Genomic DNA, 22,720 nt, shown 5'->3' on the forward strand with positions numbered 1-22,720 from the left:
GCTGTGGGCGGCGGTGCGGGAGCCGGCGTGGCGATGGTGGTCTAGGTCCTGCCGCCGCTGGTACTGGGGATGGGTGGTGGACTGGGTGGGGCGCGGGGTGGCCGAACGGACGGTGGAGGACTGGGCGCCGTTGGCACGGATGCCCGCGGCGATACGCTGGAGCTGGACGGGGTCCAGTTGGTGACGGCGTCGGTGACGGCGTCGGTGATGGTGAAGGACTTGAGTGCTGTTGGCCACGGAGCCCGTGGCGGTGTGGTGGCGGTGGGCTTGGTCCTGCAGGTGGCGGTGGTGGCGTTGGCGGCGGCCGCAGGGGTGCTGGCCCTGGTGCTGGCAGCGGTCCAGGCGCTGCCACGCTGGTGGGCTTGGTGGCTCCGCCGCCACTGCCACGGCTGCTGCTGTTGCCGAGAAGGGAAGGTTGGCGGTGCTGGAGGGGGAGCTTGGTGCCGGCGGTGGTCTTCGGGTTGGGAGCCCGGCGGAGTGGGCCTCGCTGGGGCAGCGACAGGATATAGAGCGCAGGGGGCTGGGGACGGGGGTGGGGGGGGGAGGTGCGGGGGGGGGGCGGGGCGGCTGCCGGGGGTGCGTCCAAGAGAGTTTGTGAGGGTCCCTGTGGGGGAATGGGATGTATCAGCGCTAGGGGTGGCAAGTTCATGGCTCCTGGTTTTGCCAAGAGAGGAGAACCTTGGGGCCGTGGGTGGAGTGAGGCAGGGAGCGAGCAAGTGTGGCGAAAGGCGTGGAGGTGGGGCGAGGCGCCCGCGTGGGCGCGCTGCGGGGCGGGTGGGTGTGTGGTGGTGGGGGGGCCGTGGCGGCAGTGCCGGAAGGGCCCCGGGTGCTGAGGTCTTGAAGAGCAAAGGGGCAAGGAGAGCGTGTAGGCGGGCCCGGGGCCTTGGGGTGTGGGTTGAGTTTGGTCCCCTGGGCCAGCGAAGCGGAGAGGAAGGGAAGGGGCGTCGGGGCAGGGGCAGGGCTCCCGGGAAGGAGCCGAGCTGGCTGAGGCCAGCGGGCTCCAGCCGGGGAGAGAGGAAGCCCTTCTGTGCGCTGGGGCTGCAGGGCCAAAAGGGGACGGCGTGCTGCATGGGCCGGGAATCGAACCCGGGCCTCCCGCGTGGCAGGCGAGAATTCTACCACTGAACCACCCATGCACCGATGGCGGTGGTCAACCGACGGCTCCAAACAGCGGTCCGGGCCGGAGCCAGGGCCAGAACCGGAGCCAGGGCCAGGGCCAGGGCCAGGGCCAGGGCCAGGGCCAGGGCCAGGGCGGCGGTCAGGACCAGGGCCAGGGCCAGGGCGGGGGTCAGGACCAGGGCCAGAGCCAGTCGTGTGAGCCTCCTGTTCCGCTGGAGCAGGAGGCGGCCGCGTGGTCCAGAGAGGAGGCTGCACGCACGTCTAGAGCGCTTGGGAGCGGCGGCCGCGGCAGAGATGGGCCGAGCGAGGCACAGTCGCCCGGAGGCGGACTAGGCTCCTCCTGCCTTTTCTCCCTGGTCCAGGGCCGCCGCCAGGGCCAAGCCCGGCCAGAACCCCAACCCCACCCAGCGCGGGCGATCATCTGGGGCAGGTGCAGCTGAGCACCGCCGTTCCCTTGGGCGGCTACTCTCCGCCGGACCCACAGGCCCTTTGGCGGATGGCTTTCCCGCCCGTGCCGCGTGGGCGCGATCCCGCGGGGCTGGGGAACGGAGCTGCGGTTGAGTGTGCGCACACGTGGGGTGCCATGGGGTGGCGTGAGTGTGGGTGGGTGTGTGGGGGTGGTTGGGTGGGTGTCCGCGGGGGCTCGTGCGCGCCGCACGCGTGTCGTGTGTAGGAGATGGAGGCCCCGGAGCGCCGCGAGCGTGGCCGAGGAGCGCTGAGGGTCTGAGCTCTGGCCCGCAGCTCTCCCTGGGGGTCCAACTCGGGCCGGTGGTGGAGAGGCAGGAGCCCTCGGCCGCTCGGGGCTGCTGGCTATCTGGCGGACAGGGAGCGCGGTGAGGGAGCGCCGCTGGGGTCCTCGGGTCCAGGCCGGGGGGGGGGGGCCGGGCTTGGGGCGCCCAGGTGGGAGGCCTGGGGATGCAGGGCTTCCTTCCGCCCAGCGCTCGGCGGAGCACTCATGCCGGGTTGGACTCCTGGGCCAGGCCCACCGAAGGCAGGGCCGTGTGGTGGGCCCGCGAGCAGATGGCTGGGCGGCCTGGGTCCCCGGCCGGAGGCAGGCGGGTGTGGCCAGGGTAAGGCGTCCAGGGCAGCGCGGGCCACCTGAGTGGGGTGTGGCGAGAATGGAACGGGGGCCGGGCGGGAAGGGCAGGGTGCTCGTCCCCCACCGTGCTCCTGGTGGCGGAAGCGCAGGGCTCTGAGAGCGAAGCACTGTTCAGCGGGCACCCGTGGGCGGGAGAAGCGAGGGCGGAGGGCTTTCGGCACTGGCGCACGCCGCTGGTCTGCAGGGGCCGGTGGGAGGGGCAAGAACGCAGCCCTCGGCAAGCGGGCGAGGAGGGAGTTGCCCAGGCCTGCGGCTGTGGGATCAGGTGAGAGAGGCGCGCGAGAGGGTGGACGAGGGCGTGTGCGCGCCAAGCCTGTGGTCCGGAGGGTCCAGGCGTCCGAGCTCCGTCCTGGGCCCCTTGCGCCGGGGTGTAGGGCCGCAGCGGCCCGCCAGGCAAGGACAGGGCTTGCCGGAGGGCGTGGCCCAGGCCCGCGGGGTCCCGTGCCCTGGTAGGGCAGGCCAAAAGGTGGGCCTGTCAGGAGTGGGATTCGAACCCACGCCTCCAGGGGAGACTGCGACCTGAACGCAGCGCCTTAGACCGCTCGGCCATCCTGACGGCGGGGCTGGGCGCGTCGCCGCTCGCCTGGCTGGGACCCGGCGCGAAGGCTGCCGCTGGCTGGCGGCGGTGTGGCTGCGCCAGGGACGGGACGCGCGCCGCCGCCGCCGCCGCCCTCGCACATCCCCCGGCGCGCGCCCAGAGGGCGGCGTCGGGCCCGCCTCTCTCGCCGCCGCCCCCAGCTCCTCCCCCTCTCCCTCCTCGGCCTCTGCCCTTCCTGGGCGCCCGTCCTCCTGGTCGCAGCCTCGCTTGTCCTGTGGGGCGGCTTCTCCCCGCGCGATCCGCGCCCGGCAGGGCAGAGGCCGTGGCGCGCTGGGAGTGTTGGGCCGGCGTCCGGGTCCGGGGTCCGTCCCGAGCCGGGCAGGGGGGCTGCTGGGACGGCGGACGACGTTGGTTTGGGGTCGGGTCCGGTGCGGCCCGCGGCGGGCGCCTGTGGAAAGCAGGGCGTCGAGGGCAGGGGTAGGCGTGGGCAGGCAGGCGGAGAGGGGTCGGGCGGCCGGACGGCCGCCGCCGTCCTCGTTAGTATAGTGGTGAGTATCCCCGCCTGTCACGCGGGAGACCGGGGTTCGATTCCCCGACGGGGAGGCGAGGCGAGACGCCCTTTTTGGGCGCCGCCGGCGCCGCCCCCGCTCCGCGCAAACGCTTGCCCCGCCAGGGCCCTTGTCCTCCTCCCTCCGGCGTGCGGCCAGAGGCCGCCAGGGCCACGACGGCCGCCCGGCCTGCTTACCGTCGACCACCGCCACCCTTTTGCCTTCCTCGGCGTCGGGGCGGCGCGCCGGCGGGCTCGCCACAGCCCAGCCAGGGCCTTCCGTCGTGCCCGGGCCACCCCGGGCTCCCCGGTTATTGGACGCCGCCCGGTCTGGGCGGGGCGGGGGCGGAGGACGGATGGAGGGGACAGGACGGGACGGGGCGGGACGCGGGGGACGGGTGGGCCGCGGCTGGGTGGGGTCCTCCGTGGGCGCGGGATGTGGCCTCACCCAGCAGCCTGTGGAGAAGGGCCGGGGCGAGCGCGTGGCGGGAGGGAGGCGGATCTCGGGGGACGGGGATTCCCGGCCGGCAGAGGGGGCGTGGTGGGGGCGGGGGTGGTCCCCGGAGCGCCCCCCAAGGGCGGGTGGCGGGCGGGCCCGGGGAGCCGCCCAGCCGCGTGGGGCTGGCGCGGGTGGGACGCCGGGCGGCCTCTGCTGGCGCGAGCAGCTGCGCGGCGCTGTGGACCGGCGGGTCGTCGGGGCAGGGCCGCGGCGCGCTGGGCCGCCGAGGCGGTGACCAGAGCCGCGTGCAGACGCCGGGGCGAACCCTGGGCCGGCGTCTGGGGGCGGCCCGGGCTGTGCAGCGTTGGTGGTATAGTGGTGAGCATAGCTGCCTTCCAAGCAGTTGACCCGGGTTCGATTCCCGGCCAACGCAGCTGGCCAACCTTTTGCGCGTCTCCAGGGCCCCGGTGGCCAGGCCCCATGGCAGCCGGGAGCCCGGAGCGCCCCCGAGGCCGGCGCGCTGCGGTGCTGAGGCGGCCGGAGCGGGTCCGCAGGTTGAGCGCCGGTGGCAGGGGAGGAGGCGCACGGCGTTTTGAGGGCGCTGCCAGCGGGGCAGGCGGATTGGCAGGGCGGGGGGGTGGCTGGCGGTGGCCAGGCAGGGGCCCCGGAGCCCAAGCAGAGGCGAGCGGGTGGGATGGAGGCGCCGGGTCCAGGGGGTGCGGGCCAGGCGCGGCACCCGACGCTCCCTGGTGGTCTAGTGGTTAGGATTCGGCGCTCTCACCGCCGCGGCCCGGGTTCGATTCCCGGTCAGGGAAGCCTTTCTTCTTCCTCTCGGCCTACCCACCTCCGCAGCGCATCGGCACGCACCCCCTTTTAGCCCAAGCTCCATGGCTTCTCCCTGGCCCCGTGGCCAGGGCGCCCGCACCAGGCCAGCCGCCCCGTCCAGCCCGAGCCTTGCCCTGTCGCGTCGGCCAGGCCAAGCCTTTTGGCCTCGCAGGTGGGGTGGGACTTCCGCGCCTCCCCTGGACGCTCACCTGCCCCCGCGCCCCCCCTTCGCCCCTCGGACACCACCCCAGAGGCCGCGGCCGCCTCTGTCCCCGCGGAGGGGCCCCCAACAGACGCCGGGACGGACGGCCACCGCAGGGACTTGGACTCTCCCGCGGCACACCGGGGCCGCCCGTGACCAGCGACCCCTTGCTGCTTCCTGAGGTGCTAGTTGGCGGCGTGGGTGCCTTGAAGAGGAGGGGGCGGTGGGAGTGGGAGTCGGGTCACCTGCTGGAGCCCCTGGTCCCCTCCCTCGCCCCCCACCCTCGGGCCAGCCACCGCTGGGGCCAGCTTCCACAGCACCGGCCACCCCCGGGGCTGGCGGCGTCTCCCCGGCGCCGGCGGGTGTGGGTCACCTGGGTGGCGGGCTCCAGCCGGGATGGGAGCAGAGAGGCACACCGCGGCGCCCGGCACGTGGAGTGGGCAAAGCGAATCTGGGCGCGTCCGGGTAGCCCGGCCCCCGGGCAGCGGAGGTTGGCGAGCGGGGAGATGCAGAAGGCCGCCGGGGAGAAGCCAACAGCCCTGCCGCTGCGAGGCGGTGGAGGCACACCGGACGCACACACAGGGTGGGCTTGGGGCCAACCGCGTCACCAGTCGCCTGAATCCAAGGCAAAGTGGCCAGGGTGTTCCCTGCAACACCTGTCTTCCCCTCCGGTCTTTCCCACGGGCGCCTTCGGGCCCACCTAGCCCCGATCTCCTCCGCCCCTCTCTCCACCCCGTTCCCCGGGGTGTCCTCTTGTGCGGATGCTCCTCCGGCTCAGTCACAGGGCACAGTCTCCTTCCCGCCAGCGCTCGCACCCCTCGTCCGCAGGGGGTTTGCGGTCCACTCAGAGACGGTCTCCTACAGAGCCCCAGCGGACAGCCCGTGCGCCGCCCCAACCTGCCACAGCAGCCCACCCGCAGGACCGGGATGAGGTCGGGGCAGCGGTGGGAAGGAGCCCCTGTGAGCGCCCAGATCCTTCCCGTCGTCCCAGGAAGGCCCCTCTGCACCCTCGCGTGGGGGTGGCTGTGTGGGGGTGGGGGGTCGAGTCAGCGGCGGAGGGGGATAGGGCAGGATCAAGGTGTTGGCTGCCCTGGGTGGCCTCCCACGGGGGTGAGGGCACAGGGTGAAAAGGATCCCAGAAAGAGGGGAGGTCTGGGAGCAGCACGGGTGTGTGTGTTGACGGGGGAGGAGCGGGGCGAGGAACCGTGGGTCTGGTGGGACCCGGGGGAGACCGTGGCTGGCCACTCGGGCAGGGTCTCTGCAGAGGCTTGGGGCGGCAGGGGCCCCTTGCCCAGCTCCTTGCCCGGCACGTGTGTGCACCTGTGCAGGAGAATGAGATGCGAGGGAGGGGAGGGCACAGAGGGGCGGAGTGTGCCTGAGGATCCCGTGGGAGGCGGAGACCGAGTGCCGGCCTTGAGGGTGAGAGGTGGGTGGGGGCTACAAGGGGCGGGTGGAGACCGGAGGCTGGCGGGAGCAGCAGGCGGGCGGCGAGTGGTGGGGAGCGTGCCCCGGTGCCCTGCGAGAGGGCTGGAGGCTCCCCCGTGGTGGGAAGGACCCAGGAGGAGGAGGTGTGGGGGGCGGCAAAGACTGCTCTGCTGTGCTCTGCTCTGCTCTGCTGTGCTTTGCTGGGACCGTGCTGGGTGGTGGCGTGGGGCCCATGGGTGGGGTCCAAGGGGCGTGGGTGGGAAGCGGGCGGGCGGGCGGGCAGGCAGGCAAGGGCAACAGACAGAGTGAGCAGACCGCATCTGGGACCAGGCCTAGCGGTGGTGGGTGGGGGGGCGCGTCTGAGGGGAGATCCACCGCCCCCTGGAGATCTCAACCGCCTGTCATCGGGACGACAGGTCACGTCTCGGGGGTCGTCCTGGGGTTGGGATTCCGAGAGGCCAAAGGCACCAAGGCGACGCTGGATCATTTCCCCCGGATCAGGACGTGGCTAGGAGGGGCCGTGGAGGCCGGGGACAGGTGTGGGGATGTTGGGGCAGGAGGGGCTGGCAGGGGCGGCGGCGCAGGCTGCGCTGGTCCTCGTGTTGCTGGGTGTGAGCGACCGGGTGAGGACGGTAGTGGTGGACCTTTGCCGTCCATCGGTGACGGTCCGCGAGCTGCCGTGGTGGTGGTGTCGATGGTCCTGGCGGCGGCGGCGACCTCGGCGGTGGCGGGGACGGGGCCGGCGTCGGAACCGTGGGCCGTGCTGTCCGTGCCGGGGTGGTGGCGGTGGAGTGGGAGGAGGAGGAGGACTTCGGTGCTGTTGGTGACGAAGCCTATGCTGCTGCACGGGTCACACGGTGGACCCGGTCGTGCTGCTGATGGCGGCGGGACGGTGAAGGAGGCAGTGCTGTGGGCGGCGGTGCGGGAGCCGGCGTGGCGATGGTGGTCTAGGTCCTGCCGCCGCTGGTACTGGGGATGGGTGGTGGACTGGGTGGGGCGCGGGGTGGCCGAACGGACGGTGGAGGACTGGGCGCCGTTGGCACGGATGCCCGCGGCGATACGCTGGAGCTGGACGGGGTCCAGTTGGTGACGGCGTCGGTGACGGCGTCGGTGATGGTGAAGGACTTGAGTGCTGTTGGCCACGGAGCCCGTGGCGGTGTGGTGGCGGTGGGCTTGGTCCTGCAGGTGGCGGTGGTGGCGTTGGCGGCGGCCGCAGGGGTGCTGGCCCTGGTGCTGGCAGCGGTCCAGGCGCTGCCACGCTGGTGGGCTTGGTGGCTCCGCCGCCACTGCCACGGCTGCTGCTGTTGCCGAGAAGGGAAGGTTGGCGGTGCTGGAGGGGGAGCTTGGTGCCGGCGGTGGTCTTCGGGTTGGGAGCCCGGCGGAGTGGGCCTCGCTGGGGCAGCGACAGGATATAGAGCGCAGGGGGCTGGGGACGGGGGTGGGGGGGGGAGGTGCGGGGGGGGGGGCGGGGCGGCTGCCGGGGGTGCGTCCAAGAGAGTTTGTGAGGGTCCCTGTGGGGGAATGGGATGTATCAGCGCTAGGGGTGGCAAGTTCATGGCTCCTGGTTTTGCCAAGAGAGGAGAACCTTGGGGCCGTGGGTGGAGTGAGGCAGGGAGCGAGCAAGTGTGGCGAAAGGCGTGGAGGTGGGGCGAGGCGCCCGCGTGGGCGCGCTGCGGGGCGGGTGGGTGTGTGGTGGTGGGGGGGCCGTGGCGGCAGTGCCGGAAGGGCCCCGGGTGCTGAGGTCTTGAAGAGCAAAGGGGCAAGGAGAGCGTGTAGGCGGGCCCGGGGCCTTGGGGTGTGGGTTGAGTTTGGTCCCCTGGGCCAGCGAAGCGGAGAGGAAGGGAAGGGGCGTCGGGGCAGGGGCAGGGCTCCCGGGAAGGAGCCGAGCTGGCTGAGGCCAGCGGGCTCCAGCCGGGGAGAGAGGAAGCCCTTCTGTGCGCTGGGGCTGCAGGGCCAAAAGGGGACGGCGTGCTGCATGGGCCGGGAATCGAACCTGGGCCTCCCGCGTGGCAGGCGAGAATTCTACCACTGAACCACCCATGCACCGATGGCGGTGGTCAACCGACGGCTCCAAACAGCGGTCCGGGCCGGAGCCAGGGCCAGAACCGGAGCCAGGGCCAGGGCCAGGGCCAGGGCCAGGGCCAGGGCCAGGGCCAGGGCCAGGGCGGCGGTCAGGACCAGGGCCAGGGCCAGGGCGGGGGTCAGGACCAGGGCCAGAGCCAGTCGTGTGAGCCTCCTGTTCCGCTGGAGCAGGAGGCGGCCGCGTGGTCCAGAGAGGAGGCTGCACGCACGTCTAGAGCGCTTGGGAGCGGCGGCCGCGGCAGAGATGGGCCGAGCGAGGCACAGTCGCCCGGAGGCGGACTAGGCTCCTCCTGCCTTTTCTCCCTGGTCCAGGGCCGCCGCCAGGGCCAAGCCCGGCCAGAACCCCAACCCCACCCAGCGCGGGCGATCATCTGGGGCAGGTGCAGCTGAGCACCGCCGTTCCCTTGGGCGGCTACTCTCCGCCGGACCCACAGGCCCTTTGGCGGATGGCTTTCCCGCCCGTGCCGCGTGGGCGCGATCCCGCGGGGCTGGGGAACGGAGCTGCGGTTGAGTGTGCGCACACGTGGGGTGCCATGGGGTGGCGTGAGTGTGGGTGGGTGTGTGGGGGTGGTTGGGTGGGTGTCCGCGGGGGCTCGTGCGCGCCGCACGCGTGTCGTGTGTAGGAGATGGAGGCCCCGGAGCGCCGCGAGCGTGGCCGAGGAGCGCTGAGGGTCTGAGCTCTGGCCCGCAGCTCTCCCTGGGGGTCCAACTCGGGCCGGTGGTGGAGAGGCAGGAGCCCTCGGCCGCTCGGGGCTGCTGGCTATCTGGCGGACAGGGAGCGCGGTGAGGGAGCGCCGCTGGGGTCCTCGGGTCCAGGCCGGGGGGCCGGGCTTGGGGCGCCCAGGTGGGAGGCCTGGGGATGCAGGGCTTCCTTCCGCCCAGCGCTCGGCGGAGCACTCATGCCGGGTTGGACTCCTGGGCCAGGCCCACCCAAGGCAGGGCCGTGTGGTGGGCCCGCGAGCAGATGGCTGGGCGGCCTGGGTCCCCGGCCGGAGGCAGGCGGGTGTGGCCAGGGTAAGGCGTCCAGGGCAGCGCGGGCCACCTGAGTGGGGTGTGGCGAGAATGGAACGGGGGCCGGGCGGGAAGGGCAGGGTGCTCGTCCCCCACCGTGCTCCTGGTGGCGGAAGCGCAGGGCTCTGAGAGCGAAGCACTGTTCAGCGGGCACCCGTGGGCGGGAGAAGCGAGGGCGGAGGGCTTTCGGCACTGGCGCACGCCGCTGGTCTGCAGGGGCCGGTGGGAGGGGCAAGAACGCAGCCCTCGGCAAGCGGGCGAGGAGGGAGTTGCCCAGGCCTGCGGCTGTGGGATCAGGTGAGAGAGGCGCGCGAGAGGGTGGACGAGGGCGTGTGCGCGCCAAGCCTGTGGTCCGGAGGGTCCAGGCGTCCGAGCTCCGTCCTGGGCCCCTTGCGCCGGGGTGTAGGGCCGCAGCGGCCCGCCAGGCAAGGACAGGGCTTGCCGGAGGGCGTGGCCCAGGCCCGCGGGGTCCCGTGCCCTGGTAGGGCAGGCCAAAAGGTGGGCCTGTCAGGAGTGGGATTCGAACCCACGCCTCCAGGGGAGACTGCGACCTGAACGCAGCGCCTTAGACCGCTCGGCCATCCTGACGGCGGGGCTGGGCGCGTCGCCGCTCGCCTGGCTGGGACCCGGCGCGAAGGCTGCCGCTGGCTGGCGGCGGTGTGGCTGCGCCAGGGACGGGACGCGCGCCGCCGCCGCCGCCGCCCTCGCACATCCCCCGGCGCGCGCCCAGAGGGCGGCGTCGGGCCCGCCTCTCTCGCCGCCGCCCCCAGCTCCTCCCCCTCTCCCTCCTCGGCCTCTGCCCTTCCTGGGCGCCCGTCCTCCTGGTCGCAGCCTCGCTTGTCCTGTGGGGCGGCTTCTCCCCGCGCGATCCGCGCCCGGCAGGGCAGAGGCCGTGGCGCGCTGGGAGTGTTGGGCCGGCGTCCGGGTCCGGGGTCCGTCCCGAGCCGGGCAGGGGGGCTGCTGGGACGGCGGACGACGTTGGTTTGGGGTCGGGTCCGGTGCGGCCCGCGGCGGGCGCCTGTGGAAAGCAGGGCGTCGAGGGCAGGGGTAGGCGTGGGCAGGCAGGCGGAGAGGGGTCGGGCGGCCGGACGGCCGCCGCCGTCCTCGTTAGTATAGTGGTGAGTATCCCCGCCTGTCACGCGGGAGACCGGGATTCGATTCCCCGACGGGGAGGCGAGGCGAGACGCCCTTTTTGGGCGCCGCCGGCGCCGCCCCCGCTCCGCGCAAACGCTTGCCCCGCCAGGGCCCTTGTCCTCCTCCCTCCGGCGTGCGGCCAGAGGCCGCCAGGGCCACGACGGCCGCCCGGCCTGCTCACCGTCGACCACCGCCACCCTTTTGCCTTCCTCGGCGTCGGGGCGGCGCGCCGGCGGGCTCGCCACAGCCCAGCCAGGGCCTTCCGTCGTGCCCGGGCCACCCCGGGCTCCCCGGTTATTGGACGCCGCCCGGTCTGGGCGGGGCGGGGGCGGAGGACGGATGGAGGGGACAGGACGGGACGGGGCGGGACGCGGGGGACGGGTGGGCCGCGGCTGGGTGGGGTCCTCCGTGGGCGCGGGATGTGGCCTCACCCAGCAGCCTGTGGAGAAGGGCCGGGGCGAGCGCGTGGCGGGAGGGAGGCGGATCTCGGGGGACGGGGATTCCCGGCCGGCAGAGGGGGCGTGGTGGGGGCGGGGGTGGTCCCCGGAGCGCCCCCCAAGGGCGGGTGGCGGGCGGGCCCGGGGAGCCGCCCAGCCGCGTGGGGCTGGCGCGGGTGGGACGCCGGGCGGCCTCTGCTGGCGCGAGCAGCTGCGCGGCGCTGTGGACCGGCGGGTCGTCGGGGCAGGGCCGCGGCGCGCTGGGCCGCCGAGGCGGTGACCAGAGCCGCGTGCAGACGCCGGGGCGAACCCTGGGCCGGCGTCTGGGGGCGGCCCGGGCTGTGCAGCGTTGGTGGTATAGTGGTGAGCATAGCTGCCTTCCAAGCAGTTGACCCGGGTTCGATTCCCGGCCAACGCAGCTGGCCAACCTTTTGCGCGTCTCCAGGGCCCCGGTGGCCAGGCCCCATGGCAGCCGGGAGCCCGGAGCGCCCCCGAGGCCGGCGCGCTGCGGTGCTGAGGCGGCCGGAGCGGGTCCGCAGGTTGAGCGCCGGTGGCAGGGGAGGAGGCGCACGGCGTTTTGAGGGCGCTGCCAGCGGGGCAGGCGGATTGGCAGGGCGGGGGGGTGGCTGGCGGTGGCCAGGCAGGGGCCCCGGAGCCCAAGCAGAGGCGAGCGGGTGGGATGGAGGCGCCGGGTCCAGGGGGTGCGGGCCAGGCGCGGCACCCGACGCTCCCTGGTGGTCTAGTGGTTAGGATTCGGCGCTCTCACCGCCGCGGCCCGGGTTCGATTCCCGGTCAGGGAAGCCTTTCTTCTTCCTCTCGGCCTACCCACCTCCGCAGCGCATCGGCACGCACCCCCTTTTAGCCCAAGCTCCATGGCTTCTCCCTGGCCCCGTGGCCAGGGCGCCCGCACCAGGCCAGCCGCCCCGTCCAGCCCGAGCCTTGCCCTGTCGCGTCGGCCAGGCCAAGCCTTTTGGCCTCGCAGGTGGGGTGGGACTTCCGCGCCTCCCCTGGACGCTCACCTGCCCCCGCGCCCCCCCTTCGCCCCTCGGACACCACCCCAGAGGCCGCGGCCGCCTCTGTCCCCGCGGAGGGGCCCCCAACAGACGCCGGGACGGACGGCCACCGCAGGGACTTGGACTCTCCCGCGGCACACCGGGGCCGCCCGTGACCAGCGACCCCTTGCTGCTTCCTGAGGTGCTAGTTGGCGGCGTGGGTGCCTTGAAGAGGAGGGGGCGGTGGGAGTGGGAGTCGGGTCACCTGCTGGAGCCCCTGGTCCCCTCCCTCGCCCCCCACCCTCGGGCCAGCCACCGCTGGGGCCAGCTTCCACAGCACCGGCCACCCCCGGGGCTGGCGGCGTCTCCCCGGCGCCGGCGGGTGTGGGTCACCTGGGTGGCGGGCTCCAGCCGGGATGGGAGCAGAGAGGCACACCGCGGCGCCCGGCACGTGGAGTGGGCAAAGCGAATCTGGGCGCGTCCGGGTAGCCCGGCCCCCGGGCAGCGGAGGTTGGCGAGCGGGGAGATGCAGAAGGCCGCCGGGGAGAAGCCAACAGCCCTGCCGCTGCGAGGCGGTGGAGGCACACCGGACGCACACACAGGGTGGGCTTGGGGCCAACCCGCCCTTCCAGTCGCGTCACCAGTCGCCTGAATCCAAGGCAAAGTGGCCAGGGTGTTCCCTGCAACACCTGTCTTCCCCTCCGGTCTTTCCCACGGGCGCCTTCGGGCACACCTAGCCCCGATCTCCTCCGCCCCTCTCTCCACCCCGTTCCCCGGGGTGTCCTCTTGTGCGGATGCTCCTCCGGCTCAGTCACAGGGCACAGTCTCCTTCCCGCCAGCGCTCGCACCCCTCGTCCGCAGGGGGTTTGCGGTCCACTCAGAGACGGTCTCCTACAGAGCCCCAGCGGACAGCCCGTGCGCCGCCCCAACCTGCCACAGCAGCCCACCCGCAGGACCGGGATGAGGTCGGGGCAGCGGTGGGAAGGAGCCCCTGTGAGCGCCCAGATCCTTCCCGTCGTCCCAGGAAGGCCCCTCTGCACCCTCGCGTGGGGGTGGCTGTGTGGGGGTGGGGGGTCGAGTCAGCGGCGGAGGGGGATAGGGCAGGATCAAGGTGTTGGCTGCCCTGGGTGGCCTCCCACGGGGGTGAGGGCACAGGGTGAAAAGGATCCCAGAAAGAGGGGAGGTCTGGGAGCAGCACGGGTGTGTGTGTTGACGGGGGAGGAGCGGGGCGAGGAACCGTGGGTCTGGTGGGACCCGGGGGAGACCGTGGCTGGCCACTCGGGCAGGGTCTCTGCAGAGGCTTGGGGCGGCAGGGGCCCCTTGCCCAGCTCCATGCCCGGCACGTGTGTGCACCTGTGCGGGAGAATGAGATGCGAGGGAGGGGAGGGCACAGAGGGGCGGAGTGTGCCTGAGGATCCCGTGGGAGGCGGAGACCGAGTGCCGGCCTTGAGGGTGAGAGGTGGGTGGGGGCTACAAGGGGCGGGTGGAGACCGGAGGCTGGCGGGAGCAGCAGGCGGGCGGCGAGTGGTGGGGAGCGTGCCCCGGTGCCCTGCGAGAGGGCTGGAGGCTCCCCCGTGGTGGGAAGGACCCAGGAGGAGGAGGTGTGGGGGGCGGCAAAGACTGCTCTGCTGTGCTCTGCTCTGCTCTGCTGTGCTTTGCTGGGACCGTGCTGGGTGGTGGCGTGGGGCCCATGGTTGGGGTCCAAGGGGCGTGGGTGGGAAGCGGGCGGGCGGGCGGGCAGGCAGGCAAGGGCAACAGACAGAGTGAGCGGACCGCATCTGGGACCAGGCCTAGCGGTGGTCGGGGGGGGGGCGCGTCTGAGGGGAGATCCACCGCCCCCTGGAGATCTCAACCGCCTGTCATCGGGACGACCGGTCACGTCTCGGGGGTCGTCCTGGGGTTGGGATTCCGAGAGGCCAAAGGCACCAAGGCGACGCTGGATCATTTCCCCCGGATCAGGACGTGGCTAGGAGGGGCCGTGGAGGCCGGGGACAGGTGTGGGGATGTTGGGGCAGGAGGGGCTGGCAGGGGCGGCGGCGCAGGCCGCGCTGGTCCTCGTGTTGCTGGGTGTGAGCGACCGGGTGAGGACGGTGGTGGTGGACCTTTGCCGTCCATCGGTGACGGTCTGCGGGCTGCCGTGGTGGTGGTGTCGATGGTCCTGGCGGCGGCGGCGACCTCGGCGGTGGCGGGGACGGGGCCAGCGTCGGAACCGTGGGCCGTGCTGTCCGTGCCGGGGTGGTGGCGGTGGAGTGGGAGGAGGAGGAGGACTTCGGTGCTGTTGGTGACGAAGCCTATGCTGCTGCACGGGTCACACGGTGGACCCGGTCGTGTTGCTGATGGCGGCGGGACGGTGAAGGAGGCAGTGCTGTGGGCGGCGGTGCGGGAGCCGGCGTGGCGATGGTGGACTAGGTCCTGCCGCCGCTGGTACTGGGGATGGGTGGTGGACAGGGTGGGGCGCGGGGTGGCCGAACGGACGATGGAGGACTGGGCGCCGTTGGCACGGATGCCCGCGGCGATACGCTGGAGCTGGACGGGGTCCAGTTGGTGACGGCGTCGGTGACGGCGTCGGTGATGGTGAAGGATTGAGTGCTGTTGGCCACGGAGCCCGTGGCGGTGTGGTGGCGGTGGGCTTGGTCCTGTAGGTGGCGGTGGTGGCGTTGGCGGCGGCCGCAGGGGTGCTGGCCCTGGTGCTGGCAGCGGTCCAGGCGCTGCCACGCTGGTGGGCTTGGTGGCTCCGCCGCCAGTGCCACGGCTGCTGCTGTTGCCGAGAAGGGAAGGTTGGCGGTGCTGGAGGGGGAGCTTGGTGCCGGCGGTGGTCTTCGGGTTGGGAGCCCGGCGGAGTGGGCCTCGCTGGGGCAGCGACAGGATATAGAGCGCAGGGGGCTGGGGACGGGGGTGGGGGGGGGGAGGTGCGGGGGGGGGCGGGGCGGCTGCCGGGGGTGCGTCCAAGAGAGTTTGTGAGGGTCCCTGTGGGGGAATGGGATGTATCAGCGCTAGGGGTGGCAAGTTCATGGCTCCTGGTTTTGCCAAGAGAGGAGAACCTTGGGGCCGTGGGTGGAGTGAGGCAGGGAGCGAGCAAGTGTGGCGAAAGGCGTGGAGGTGGGGCGAGGCGCCCGCGTGGGCGCGCTGCGGGGCGGGTGGGTGTGTGGTGGTGGGGGGGCCGTGGCGGCAGTGCCGGAAGGGCCCCGGGTGCTGAGGTCTTGAAGAGCAAAGGGGCAAGGAGAGCGTGTAGGCGGGCCCGGGGCCTTGGGGTGTGGGTTGAGTTTGGTCCCCTGGGCCAGCGAAGCGGAGAGGAAGGGAAGGGGCGTCGGGGCAGGGGCAGGGCTCCCGGGAAGGAGCCGAGCTGGCTGAGGCCAGCGGGCTCCAGCCGGGGAGAGAGGAAGCCCTTCTGTGCGCTGGGGCTGCAGGGCCAAAAGGGGACGGCGTGCTGCATGGGCCGGGAATCGAACCCGGGCCTCCCGCGTGGCAGGCGAGAATTCTACCACTGAACCACCCATGCACCGATGGCGGTGGTCAACCGACGGCTCCAAACAGCGGTCCGGGCCGGAGCCAGGGCCAGAACCGGAGCCAGGGCCAGGGCCAGGGCCAGGGCCAGGGCCAGGGCCAGGGCGGCGGTCAGGACCAGGGCCAGGGCCAGGGCGGGGGTCAGGACCAGGGCCAGAGCCAGTCGTGTGAGCCTCCTGTTCCGCTGGAGCAGGAGGCGGCCGCGTGGTCCAGAGAGGAGGCTGCACGCACGTCTAGAGCGCTTGGGAGCGGCGGCCGCGGCAGAGATGGGCCGAGCGAGGCACAGTCGCCCGGAGGCGGACTAGGCTCCTCCTGCCTTTTCTCCCTGGTCCAGGGCCGCCGCCAGGGCCAAGCCCGGCCAGAACCCCAACCCCACCCAGCGCGGGCGATCATCTGGGGCAGGTGCAGCTGAGCACCGCCGTTCCCTTGGGCGGCTACTCTCCGCCGGACCCACAGGCCCTTTGGCGGATGGCTTTCCCGCCCGTGCCGCGTGGGCGCGATCCCGCGGGGCTGGGGAACGGAGCTGCGGTTGAGTGTGCGCACACGTGGGGTGCCATGGGGTGGCGTGAGTGTGGGTGGGTGTGTGGGGGTGGTTGGGTGGGTGTCCGCGGGGGCTCGTGCGCGCCGCACGCGTGTCGTGTGTAGGAGATGGAGGCCCCGGAGCGCCGCGAGCGTGGCCGAGGAGCGCTGAGGGTCTGAGCTCTGGCCCGCAGCTCTCCCTGGGGGTCCAACTCCGGCCGGTGGTGGAGAGGCAGGAGCCCTCGGCCGCCTGGGGCTGCTGGCTATCTGGCGGACAGGGAGCGCGGTGAGGGAGCGCCGCTGGGGTCCTCGGGTCCAGGCCGGGGGGCCGGGCTTGGGGCGCCCAGGTGGGAGGCCTGGGGATGCAGGGCTTCCTTCCGCCCAGCGCTCGGCGGAGCACTCATGCCGGGTTGGACTCCTGGGCCAGGCCCACCGAAGGCAGGGCCGTGTGGTGGGCCCGCGAGCAGATGGCTGGGCGGCCTGGGTCCCCGGCCGGAGGCAGGCGGGTGTGGCCAGGGTAAGGCGTCCAGGGCAGCGCGGGCCACCTGAGTGGGGTGTGGCGAGAATGGAACGGGGGCCGGGCGGGAAGGGCAGGGTGCTCGTCCCCCACCGTGCTCCTGGTGGCGGAAGCGCAGGGCTCTGAGAGCGAAGCACTGTTCAGCGGGCACCCGTGGGCGGGAGAAGCGAGGGCGGAGGGCTTTCGGCACTGGCGCACGCCGCTGGTCTGCAGGGGCCGGTGGGAGGGGCAAGAACGCAGCCCTCGGCAAGCGGGCGAGGAGGGAGTTGCCCAGGCCTGCGGCTGTGGGATCAGGTGAGAGAGGCGCGCGAGAGGGTGGACGAGGGCGTGTGCGCGCCAAGCCTGTGGTCCGGAGGGTCCAGGCGTCCGAGCTCCGTCCTGGGCCCCTTGCGCCGGGGTGTAGGGCCGCAGCGGCCCGCCAGGCAAGGACAGGGCTTGCCGGAGGGCGTGGCCCAGGCCCGCGGGGTCCCGTGCCCTGGTAGGGCAGGCCAAAAGGTGGGCCTGTCAGGAGTGGGATTCGAACCCACGCCTCCAGGGGAGACTGCGACCTGAACGCAGCGCCTTAGACCGCTCGGCCATCCTGACGGCGGGGCTGGGCGCGTCGCCGCTCGCCTGGCTGGGACCCGGCGCGAAGGCTGCCGCTGGCTGGCGGCGGTGTGGCTGCGCCAGGGACGGGACGCGCACCGCCGCCGCCGCCGCCCTCGCACATCCCCCGGCGCGCGCCCAGAGGGCGGCGTCGGGCCCGCCTCTCTCGCCGCCGCCCCCAGCTCCTCCCCCTCTCCCTCCTCGGCCTCTGCCCTTCCTGGGCGCCCGTCCTCCTGGTCGCAGCCTCGCTTGTCCTGTGGGGCGGCTTCTCCCCGCGCGATCCGCGCCCGGCAGGGCAGAGGCCGTGGCGCGCTGGGAGTGTTGGGCCGGCGTCCGGGTCCGGGGTCCGTCCCGAGCCGGGCAGGGGGGCTGCTGGGACGGCGGACGACGTTGGTTTGGGGTCGGGTCCGGTGCGGCCCGCGGCGGGCGCCTGTGGAAAGCAGGGCGTCGAGGGCAGGGGTAGGCGTGGGCAGGCAGGCGGAGAGGGGTCGGGCGGCCGGACGGCCGCCGCCGTCCTCGTTAGTATAGTGGTGAGTATCCCCGCCTGTCACGCGGGAGACCGGGGTTCGATTCCCCGACGGGGAGGCGAGGCGAGACGCCCTTTCTGGGCGCCGCCGGCGCCGCCCCCGCTCCGCGCAAACGCTTGCCCCGCCAGGGCCCTTGTCCTCCTCCCTCCGGCGTGCGGCCAGAGGCCGCCAGGGCCACGACGGCCGCCCGGCCTGCTCACCGTCGACCACCGCCACCCTTTTGCCTTCCTCGGCGTCGGGGCGGCGCGCCGGCGGGCTCGCCACAGCCCAGCCAGGGCCTTCCGTCGTGCCCGGGCCACCCCGGGCTCCCCGGTTATTGGACGCCGCCCGGTCTGGGCGGGGCGGGGGCGGAGGACGGATGGAGGGGACCGGACGGGACGGGGCGGGACGCGGGGGACGGGTGGGCCGCGGCTGGGTGGGGTCCTCCGTGGGCGCGGGATGTGGCCTCACCCAGCAGCCTGTGGAGAAGGGCCGGGGCGAGCGCGTGGCGGGAGGGAGGCGGATCTCGGGGGACGGGGTTTCCCGGCCGGCAGAGGGGGCGTGGTGGGGGCGGGGGTGGTCCCCGGAGCGCCCCCCAAGGGCGGGTGGCGGGCGGGCCCGGGGAGCCGCCCAGCCGCGTGGGGCTGGCGCGGGTGGGACGCCGGGCGGCCTCTGCTGGCGCGAGCAGCTGCGCGGCGCTGTGGACCGGCGGGTCGTCGGGGCAGGGCCGCGGCGCGCTGGGCCGCCGAGGCGGTGACCAGAGCCGCGTGCAGACGCCGGGGCGAACCCTGGGCCGGCGTCTGGGGGCGGCCCGGGCTGTGCAGCGTTGGTGGTATAGTGGTGAGCATAGCTGCCTTCCAAGCAGTTGACCCGGGTTCGATTCCCGGCCAACGCAGCTGGCCAACCTTTTGCGCGTCTCCAGGGCCCCGGTGGCCAGGCCCCATGGCAGCCGGGAGCCCGGAGCGGCCCCGAGGCCGGCGCGCTGCGGTGCTGAGGCGGCCGGAGCGGGTCCGCAGGTTGAGCGCCGGTGGCAGGGGAGGAGGCGCACGGCGTTTTGAGGGCGCTGCCAGCGGGGCAGGCGGATTGGCAGGGCGGGGGGGTGGCTGGCGGTGGCCAGGCAGGGGCCCCGGAGCCCAAGCAGAGGCGAGCGGGTGGGATGGAGGCGCCGGGTCCAGGGGGTGCGGGCCAGGCGCGGCACCCGACGCTCCCTGGTGGTCTAGTGGTTAGGATTCGGCGCTCTCACCGCCGCGGCCCGGGTTCGATTCCCGGTCAGGGAAGCCTTTCTTCTTCCTCTCGGCCTACCCACCTCCGCAGCGCATCGGCACGCACCCCCTTTTAGCCCAAGCTCCATGGCTTCTCCCTGGCCCCGTGGCCAGGGCGCCCGCACCAGGCCAGCCGCCCCGTCCAGCCCGAGCCTTGCCCTGTCGCGTCGGCCAGGCCAAGCCTTTTGGCCTCGCAGGTGGGGTGGGACTTCCGCGCCTCCCCTGGACGCTCACCTGCCCCCGCGCCCCCCCTTCGCCCCTCGGACACCACCCCAGAGGCCACGGCCGCCTCTGTCCCCGCGGAGGGGCCCCCAACAGACGCCGGGACGGACGGCCACCGCAGGGACTTGGACTCTCCCGCGGCACACCGGGGCCGCCCGTGACCAGCGACCCCTTGCTGCTTCCTGAGGTGCTAGTTGGCGGCGTGGGTGCCTTGAAGAGGAGGGGGCGGTGGGAGTGGGAGTCGGGTCACCTGCTGGAGCCCCTGGTCCCCTCCCTCGCCCCCCACCCTCGGGCCAGCCACCGCTGGGGCCAGCTTCCACAGCACCGGCCACCCCCGGGGCTGGCGGCGTCTCCCCGGCGCCGGCGGGTGTGGGTCACCTGGGTGGCGGGCTCCAGCCGGGATGGGAGCAGAGAGGCACACCGCGGCGCCCGGCACGTGGAGTGGGCAAAGCGAATCTGGGCGCGTCCGGGTAGCCCGGCCCCCGGGCAGCGGAGGTTGGCGAGCGGGGAGATGCAGAAGGCCGCCGGGGAGAAGCCAACAGCCCTGCCGCTGCGAGGCGGTGGAGGCACACCGGACGCACACACAGGGTGGGCTTGGGGCCAACCGCGTCACCAGTCGCCTGAATCCAAGGCAAAGTGGCCAGGGTGTTCCCTGCAACACCTGTCTTCCCCTCCGGTCTTTCCCACGGGCGCCTTCGGGCCCACCTAGCCCCGATCTCCTCCGCCCCTCTCTCCACCCCGTTCCCCGGGGTGTCCTCTTGTGCGGATGCTCCTCCGGCTCAGTCACAGGGCACAGTCTCCTTCCCGCCAGCGCTCGCACCCCTCGTCCGCAGGGGGTTTGCGGTCCACTCAGAGACGGTCTCCTACAGAGCCCCAGCGGACAGCCCGTGCGCCGCCCCAACCTGCCACAGCAGCCCACCCGCAGGACCGGGATGAGGTCGGGGCAGCGGTGGGAAGGAGCCCCTGTGAGCGCCCAGATCCTTCCCGTCGTCCCAGGAAGGCCCCTCTGCACCCTCGCGTGGGGGTGGCTGTGTGGGGGTGGGGGGTCGAGTCAGCGGCGGAGGGGGATAGGGCAGGATCAAGGTGTTGGCTGCCCTGGGTGGCCTCCCACGGGGGTGAGGGCACAGGGTGAAAAGGATCCCAGAAAGAGGGGAGGTCTGGGAGCAGCACGGGTGTGTGTGTTGACGGGGGAGGAGCGGGGCGAGGAACCGTGGGTCTGGTGGGACCCGGGGGAGACCGTGGCTGGCCACTCGGGCAGGGTCTCTGCAGAGGCTTGGGGCGGCAGGGGCCCCTTGCCCAGCTCCTTGCCCGGCACGTGTGTGCACCTGTGCAGGAGAATGAGATGCGAGGGAGGGGAGGGCACAGAGGGGCGGAGTGTGCCTGAGGATCCCGTGGGAGGCGGAGACCGAGTGCCGGCCTTGAGGGTGAGAGGTGGGTGGGGGCTACAAGGGGCGGGTGGAGACCGGAGGCTGGCGGGAGCAGCAGGCGGGCGGCGAGTGGTGGGGAGCGTGCCCCGGTGCCCTGCGAGAGGGCTGGAGGCTCCCCCGTGGTGGGAAGGACCCAGGAGGAGGAGGTGTGGGGGGCGGCAAAGACTGCTCTGCTGTGCTCTGCTCTGCTCTGCTGTGCTTTGCTGGGACCGTGCTGGGTGGTGGCGTGGGGCCCATGGGTGGGGTCGAAGGGGCGTGGGTGGGAAGCGGGCGGGCGGGCGGGCAGGCAGGCAAGGGCAACAGACAGAGTGAGCAGACCGCATCTGGGACCAGGCCTAGCGGTGGTGGGTGGGGGGGCGCGTCTGAGGGGAGATCCACCGCCCCCTGGAGATCTCAACCGCCTGTCATCGGGACGACAGGTCACGTCTCGGGGGTCGTCCTGGGGTTGGGATTCCGAGAGGCCAAAGGCACCAAGGCGACGCTGGATCATTTCCCCCGGATCAGGACGTGGCTAGGAGGGGCCGTGGAGGCCGGGGACAGGTGTGGGGATGTTGGGGCAGGAGGGGCTGGCAGGGGCGGCGGCGCAGGCTGCGCTGGACCTCGTGTTGCTGGGTGTGAGCGACCGGGTGAGGACGGTAGTGGTGGACCTTTGCCGTCCATCGGTGACGGTCCGCGAGCTGCCGTGGTGGTGGTGTCGATGGTCCTGGCGGCGGCGGCGACCTCGGCGGTGGCGGGGACGGGGCCGGCGTCGGAACCGTGGGCCGTGCTGTCCGTGCCGGGGTGGTGGCGGTGGAGTGGGAGGAGGAGGAGGACTTCGGTGCTGTTGGTGACGAAGCCTATGCTGCTGCACGGGTCACACGGTGGACCCGGTCGTGCTGCTGATGGCGGCGGGACGGTGAAGGAGGCAGTGCTGTGGGCGGCGGTGCGGGAGCCGGCGTGGCGATGGTGGTCTAGGTCCTGCCGCCGCTGGTACTGGGGATGGGTGGTGGACTGGGTGGGGCGCGGGGTGGCCGAACGGACGGTGGAGGACTGGGCGCCGTTGGCACGGATGCCCGCGGCGATACGCTGGAGCTGGACGGGGTCCAGTTGGTGACGGCGTCGGTGACGGCGTCGGTGATGGTGAAGGACTTGAGTGCTGTTGGCCACGGAGCCCGTGGCGGTGTGGTGGCGGTGGGCTTGGTCCTGCAGGTGGCGGTGGTGGCGTTGGCGGCGGCCGCAGGGGTGCTGGCCCTGGTGCTGGCAGCGGTCCAGGCGCTGCCACGCTGGTGGGCTTGGTGGCTCCGCCGCCAGTGCCACGGCTGCTGCTGTTGCCGAGAAGGGAAGGTTGGCGGTGCTGGAGGGGGAGCTTGGTGCCGGCGGTGGTCTTCGGGTTGGGAGCCCGGCGGAGTGGGCCTCGCTGGGGCAGCGACAGGATATAGAGCGCAGGGGGCTGGGGACGGGGGTGGGGGGGGGGGAGGTGCGGGGGGGGGGGGCGGGGCGGCTGCCGGGGGTGCGTCCAAGAGAGTTTGTGAGGGTCCCTGTGGGGGAATGGGATGTATCAGCGCTAGGGGTGGCAAGTTCATGGCTCCTGGTTTTGCCAAGAGAGGAGAACCTTGGGGCCGTGGGTGGAGTGAGGCAGGGAGCGAGCAAGTGTGGCGAAAGGCGTGGAGGTGGGGCGAGGCGCCCGCGTGGGCGCGCTGCGGGGCGGGTGGGTGTGTGGTGGTGGGGGGGCCGTGGCGGCAGTGCCGGAAGGGCCCCGGGTGCTGAGGTCTTGAAGAGCAAAGGGGCAAGGAGAGCGTGTAGGCGGGCCCGGGGCCTTGGGGTGTGGGTTGAGTTTGGTCCCCTGGGCCAGCGAAGCGGAGAGGAAGGGAAGGGGCGTCGGGGCAGGGGCAGGGCTCCCGGGAAGGAGCCGAGCTGGCTGAGGCCAGCGGGCTCCAGCCGGGGAGAGAGGAAGCCCTTCTGTGCGCTGGGGCTGCAGGGCCAAAAGGGGACGGCGTGCTGCATGGGCCGGGAATCGAACCCGGGCCTCCCGCGTGGCAGGCGAGAATTCTACCACTGAACCACCCATGCACCGATGGCGGTGGTCAACCGACGGCTCCAAACAGCGGTCCGGGCCGGAGCCAGGGCCAGAACCGGAGCCAGGGCCAGGGCCAGGGCCAGGGCCAGGGCGGCGGTCAGGACCAGGGCCAGGGCCAGGGCGGGGGTCAGGACCAGGGCCAGAGCCAGTCGTGTGAGCCTCCTGTTCCGCTGGAGCAGGAGGCGGCCGCGTGGTCCAGAGAGGAGGCTGCACGCACGTCTAGAGCGCTTGGGAGCGGCGGCCGCGGCAGAGATGGGCCGAGCGAGGCACAG

At 73.3% G+C, this 22,720-nt stretch overlaps 1 protein-coding gene and 16 non-coding genes across 17 annotated transcripts; 9 read left to right on the forward strand and 8 right to left on the reverse strand.

The window, feature by feature from the left end:
- Nucleotides 1-1,065: 1,065 nt before the first annotated feature.
- TRNAG-GCC lies at nt 1,066-1,136 on the reverse strand. The gene has a single exon. It is a non-coding gene; the product is annotated as a tRNA-Gly (tRNA).
- A 1,555-nt stretch (nt 1,137-2,691) lies between these two features.
- Nucleotides 2,692-2,774, reverse strand: TRNAL-CAG. The gene has a single exon. It is a non-coding gene; the product is annotated as a tRNA-Leu (tRNA).
- A 513-nt stretch (nt 2,775-3,287) lies between these two features.
- TRNAD-GUC lies at nt 3,288-3,359 on the forward strand. Its single transcript has one exon. It is a non-coding gene; the product is annotated as a tRNA-Asp (tRNA).
- A 744-nt stretch (nt 3,360-4,103) lies between these two features.
- On the forward strand, nt 4,104-4,175 carry TRNAG-UCC. Its single transcript has one exon. It is a non-coding gene; the product is annotated as a tRNA-Gly (tRNA).
- A 310-nt stretch (nt 4,176-4,485) lies between these two features.
- TRNAE-CUC lies at nt 4,486-4,557 on the forward strand. The gene has a single exon. It is a non-coding gene; the product is annotated as a tRNA-Glu (tRNA).
- Nucleotides 4,558-8,166: 3,609 nt separating this feature from the next.
- On the reverse strand, nt 8,167-8,237 carry TRNAG-GCC. The gene has a single exon. It is a non-coding gene; the product is annotated as a tRNA-Gly (tRNA).
- A 1,555-nt stretch (nt 8,238-9,792) lies between these two features.
- TRNAL-CAG lies at nt 9,793-9,875 on the reverse strand. Its single transcript has one exon. It is a non-coding gene; the product is annotated as a tRNA-Leu (tRNA).
- Nucleotides 9,876-10,388: 513 nt separating this feature from the next.
- TRNAD-GUC lies at nt 10,389-10,460 on the forward strand. Its single transcript has one exon. It is a non-coding gene; the product is annotated as a tRNA-Asp (tRNA).
- Nucleotides 10,461-11,204: 744 nt separating this feature from the next.
- TRNAG-UCC lies at nt 11,205-11,276 on the forward strand. The gene has a single exon. It is a non-coding gene; the product is annotated as a tRNA-Gly (tRNA).
- A 310-nt stretch (nt 11,277-11,586) lies between these two features.
- On the forward strand, nt 11,587-11,658 carry TRNAE-CUC. Its single transcript has one exon. It is a non-coding gene; the product is annotated as a tRNA-Glu (tRNA).
- Nucleotides 11,659-13,791: 2,133 nt separating this feature from the next.
- On the reverse strand, nt 13,792-20,882 carry LOC123928263 (trithorax group protein osa-like). The gene is made up of 9 exons (XM_045983343.1): nt 20,791-20,882; nt 19,344-19,515; nt 18,869-19,155; nt 17,188-18,544; nt 16,914-17,050; nt 16,307-16,865; nt 15,731-16,140; nt 14,878-15,049; nt 13,792-14,733 (listed from the first exon to the last, which is right to left on the reverse strand). The coding sequence occupies exons 1-9, from the start codon at nt 20,880-20,882 to the stop codon at nt 13,792-13,794; spliced, it is 4,128 nt and encodes a 1,375-aa protein (XP_045839299.1).
- TRNAG-GCC lies at nt 15,279-15,349 on the reverse strand. The gene has a single exon. It is a non-coding gene; the product is annotated as a tRNA-Gly (tRNA).
- Nucleotides 16,893-16,975, reverse strand: TRNAL-CAG. The gene has a single exon. It is a non-coding gene; the product is annotated as a tRNA-Leu (tRNA).
- Nucleotides 17,489-17,560, forward strand: TRNAD-GUC. The gene has a single exon. It is a non-coding gene; the product is annotated as a tRNA-Asp (tRNA).
- On the forward strand, nt 18,305-18,376 carry TRNAG-UCC. The gene has a single exon. It is a non-coding gene; the product is annotated as a tRNA-Gly (tRNA).
- On the forward strand, nt 18,687-18,758 carry TRNAE-CUC. The gene has a single exon. It is a non-coding gene; the product is annotated as a tRNA-Glu (tRNA).
- A 1,488-nt stretch (nt 20,883-22,370) lies between the features above and the next one.
- On the reverse strand, nt 22,371-22,441 carry TRNAG-GCC. The gene has a single exon. It is a non-coding gene; the product is annotated as a tRNA-Gly (tRNA).
- Between the last annotated feature and the right edge of the window lie 279 nt (nt 22,442-22,720).

Source organism: Meles meles, chromosome 17 (assembly GCF_922984935.1).
Source record: "Meles meles chromosome 17, mMelMel3.1 paternal haplotype, whole genome shotgun sequence".
NCBI lineage: Eukaryota > Metazoa > Chordata > Mammalia > Carnivora > Mustelidae > Meles > Meles meles.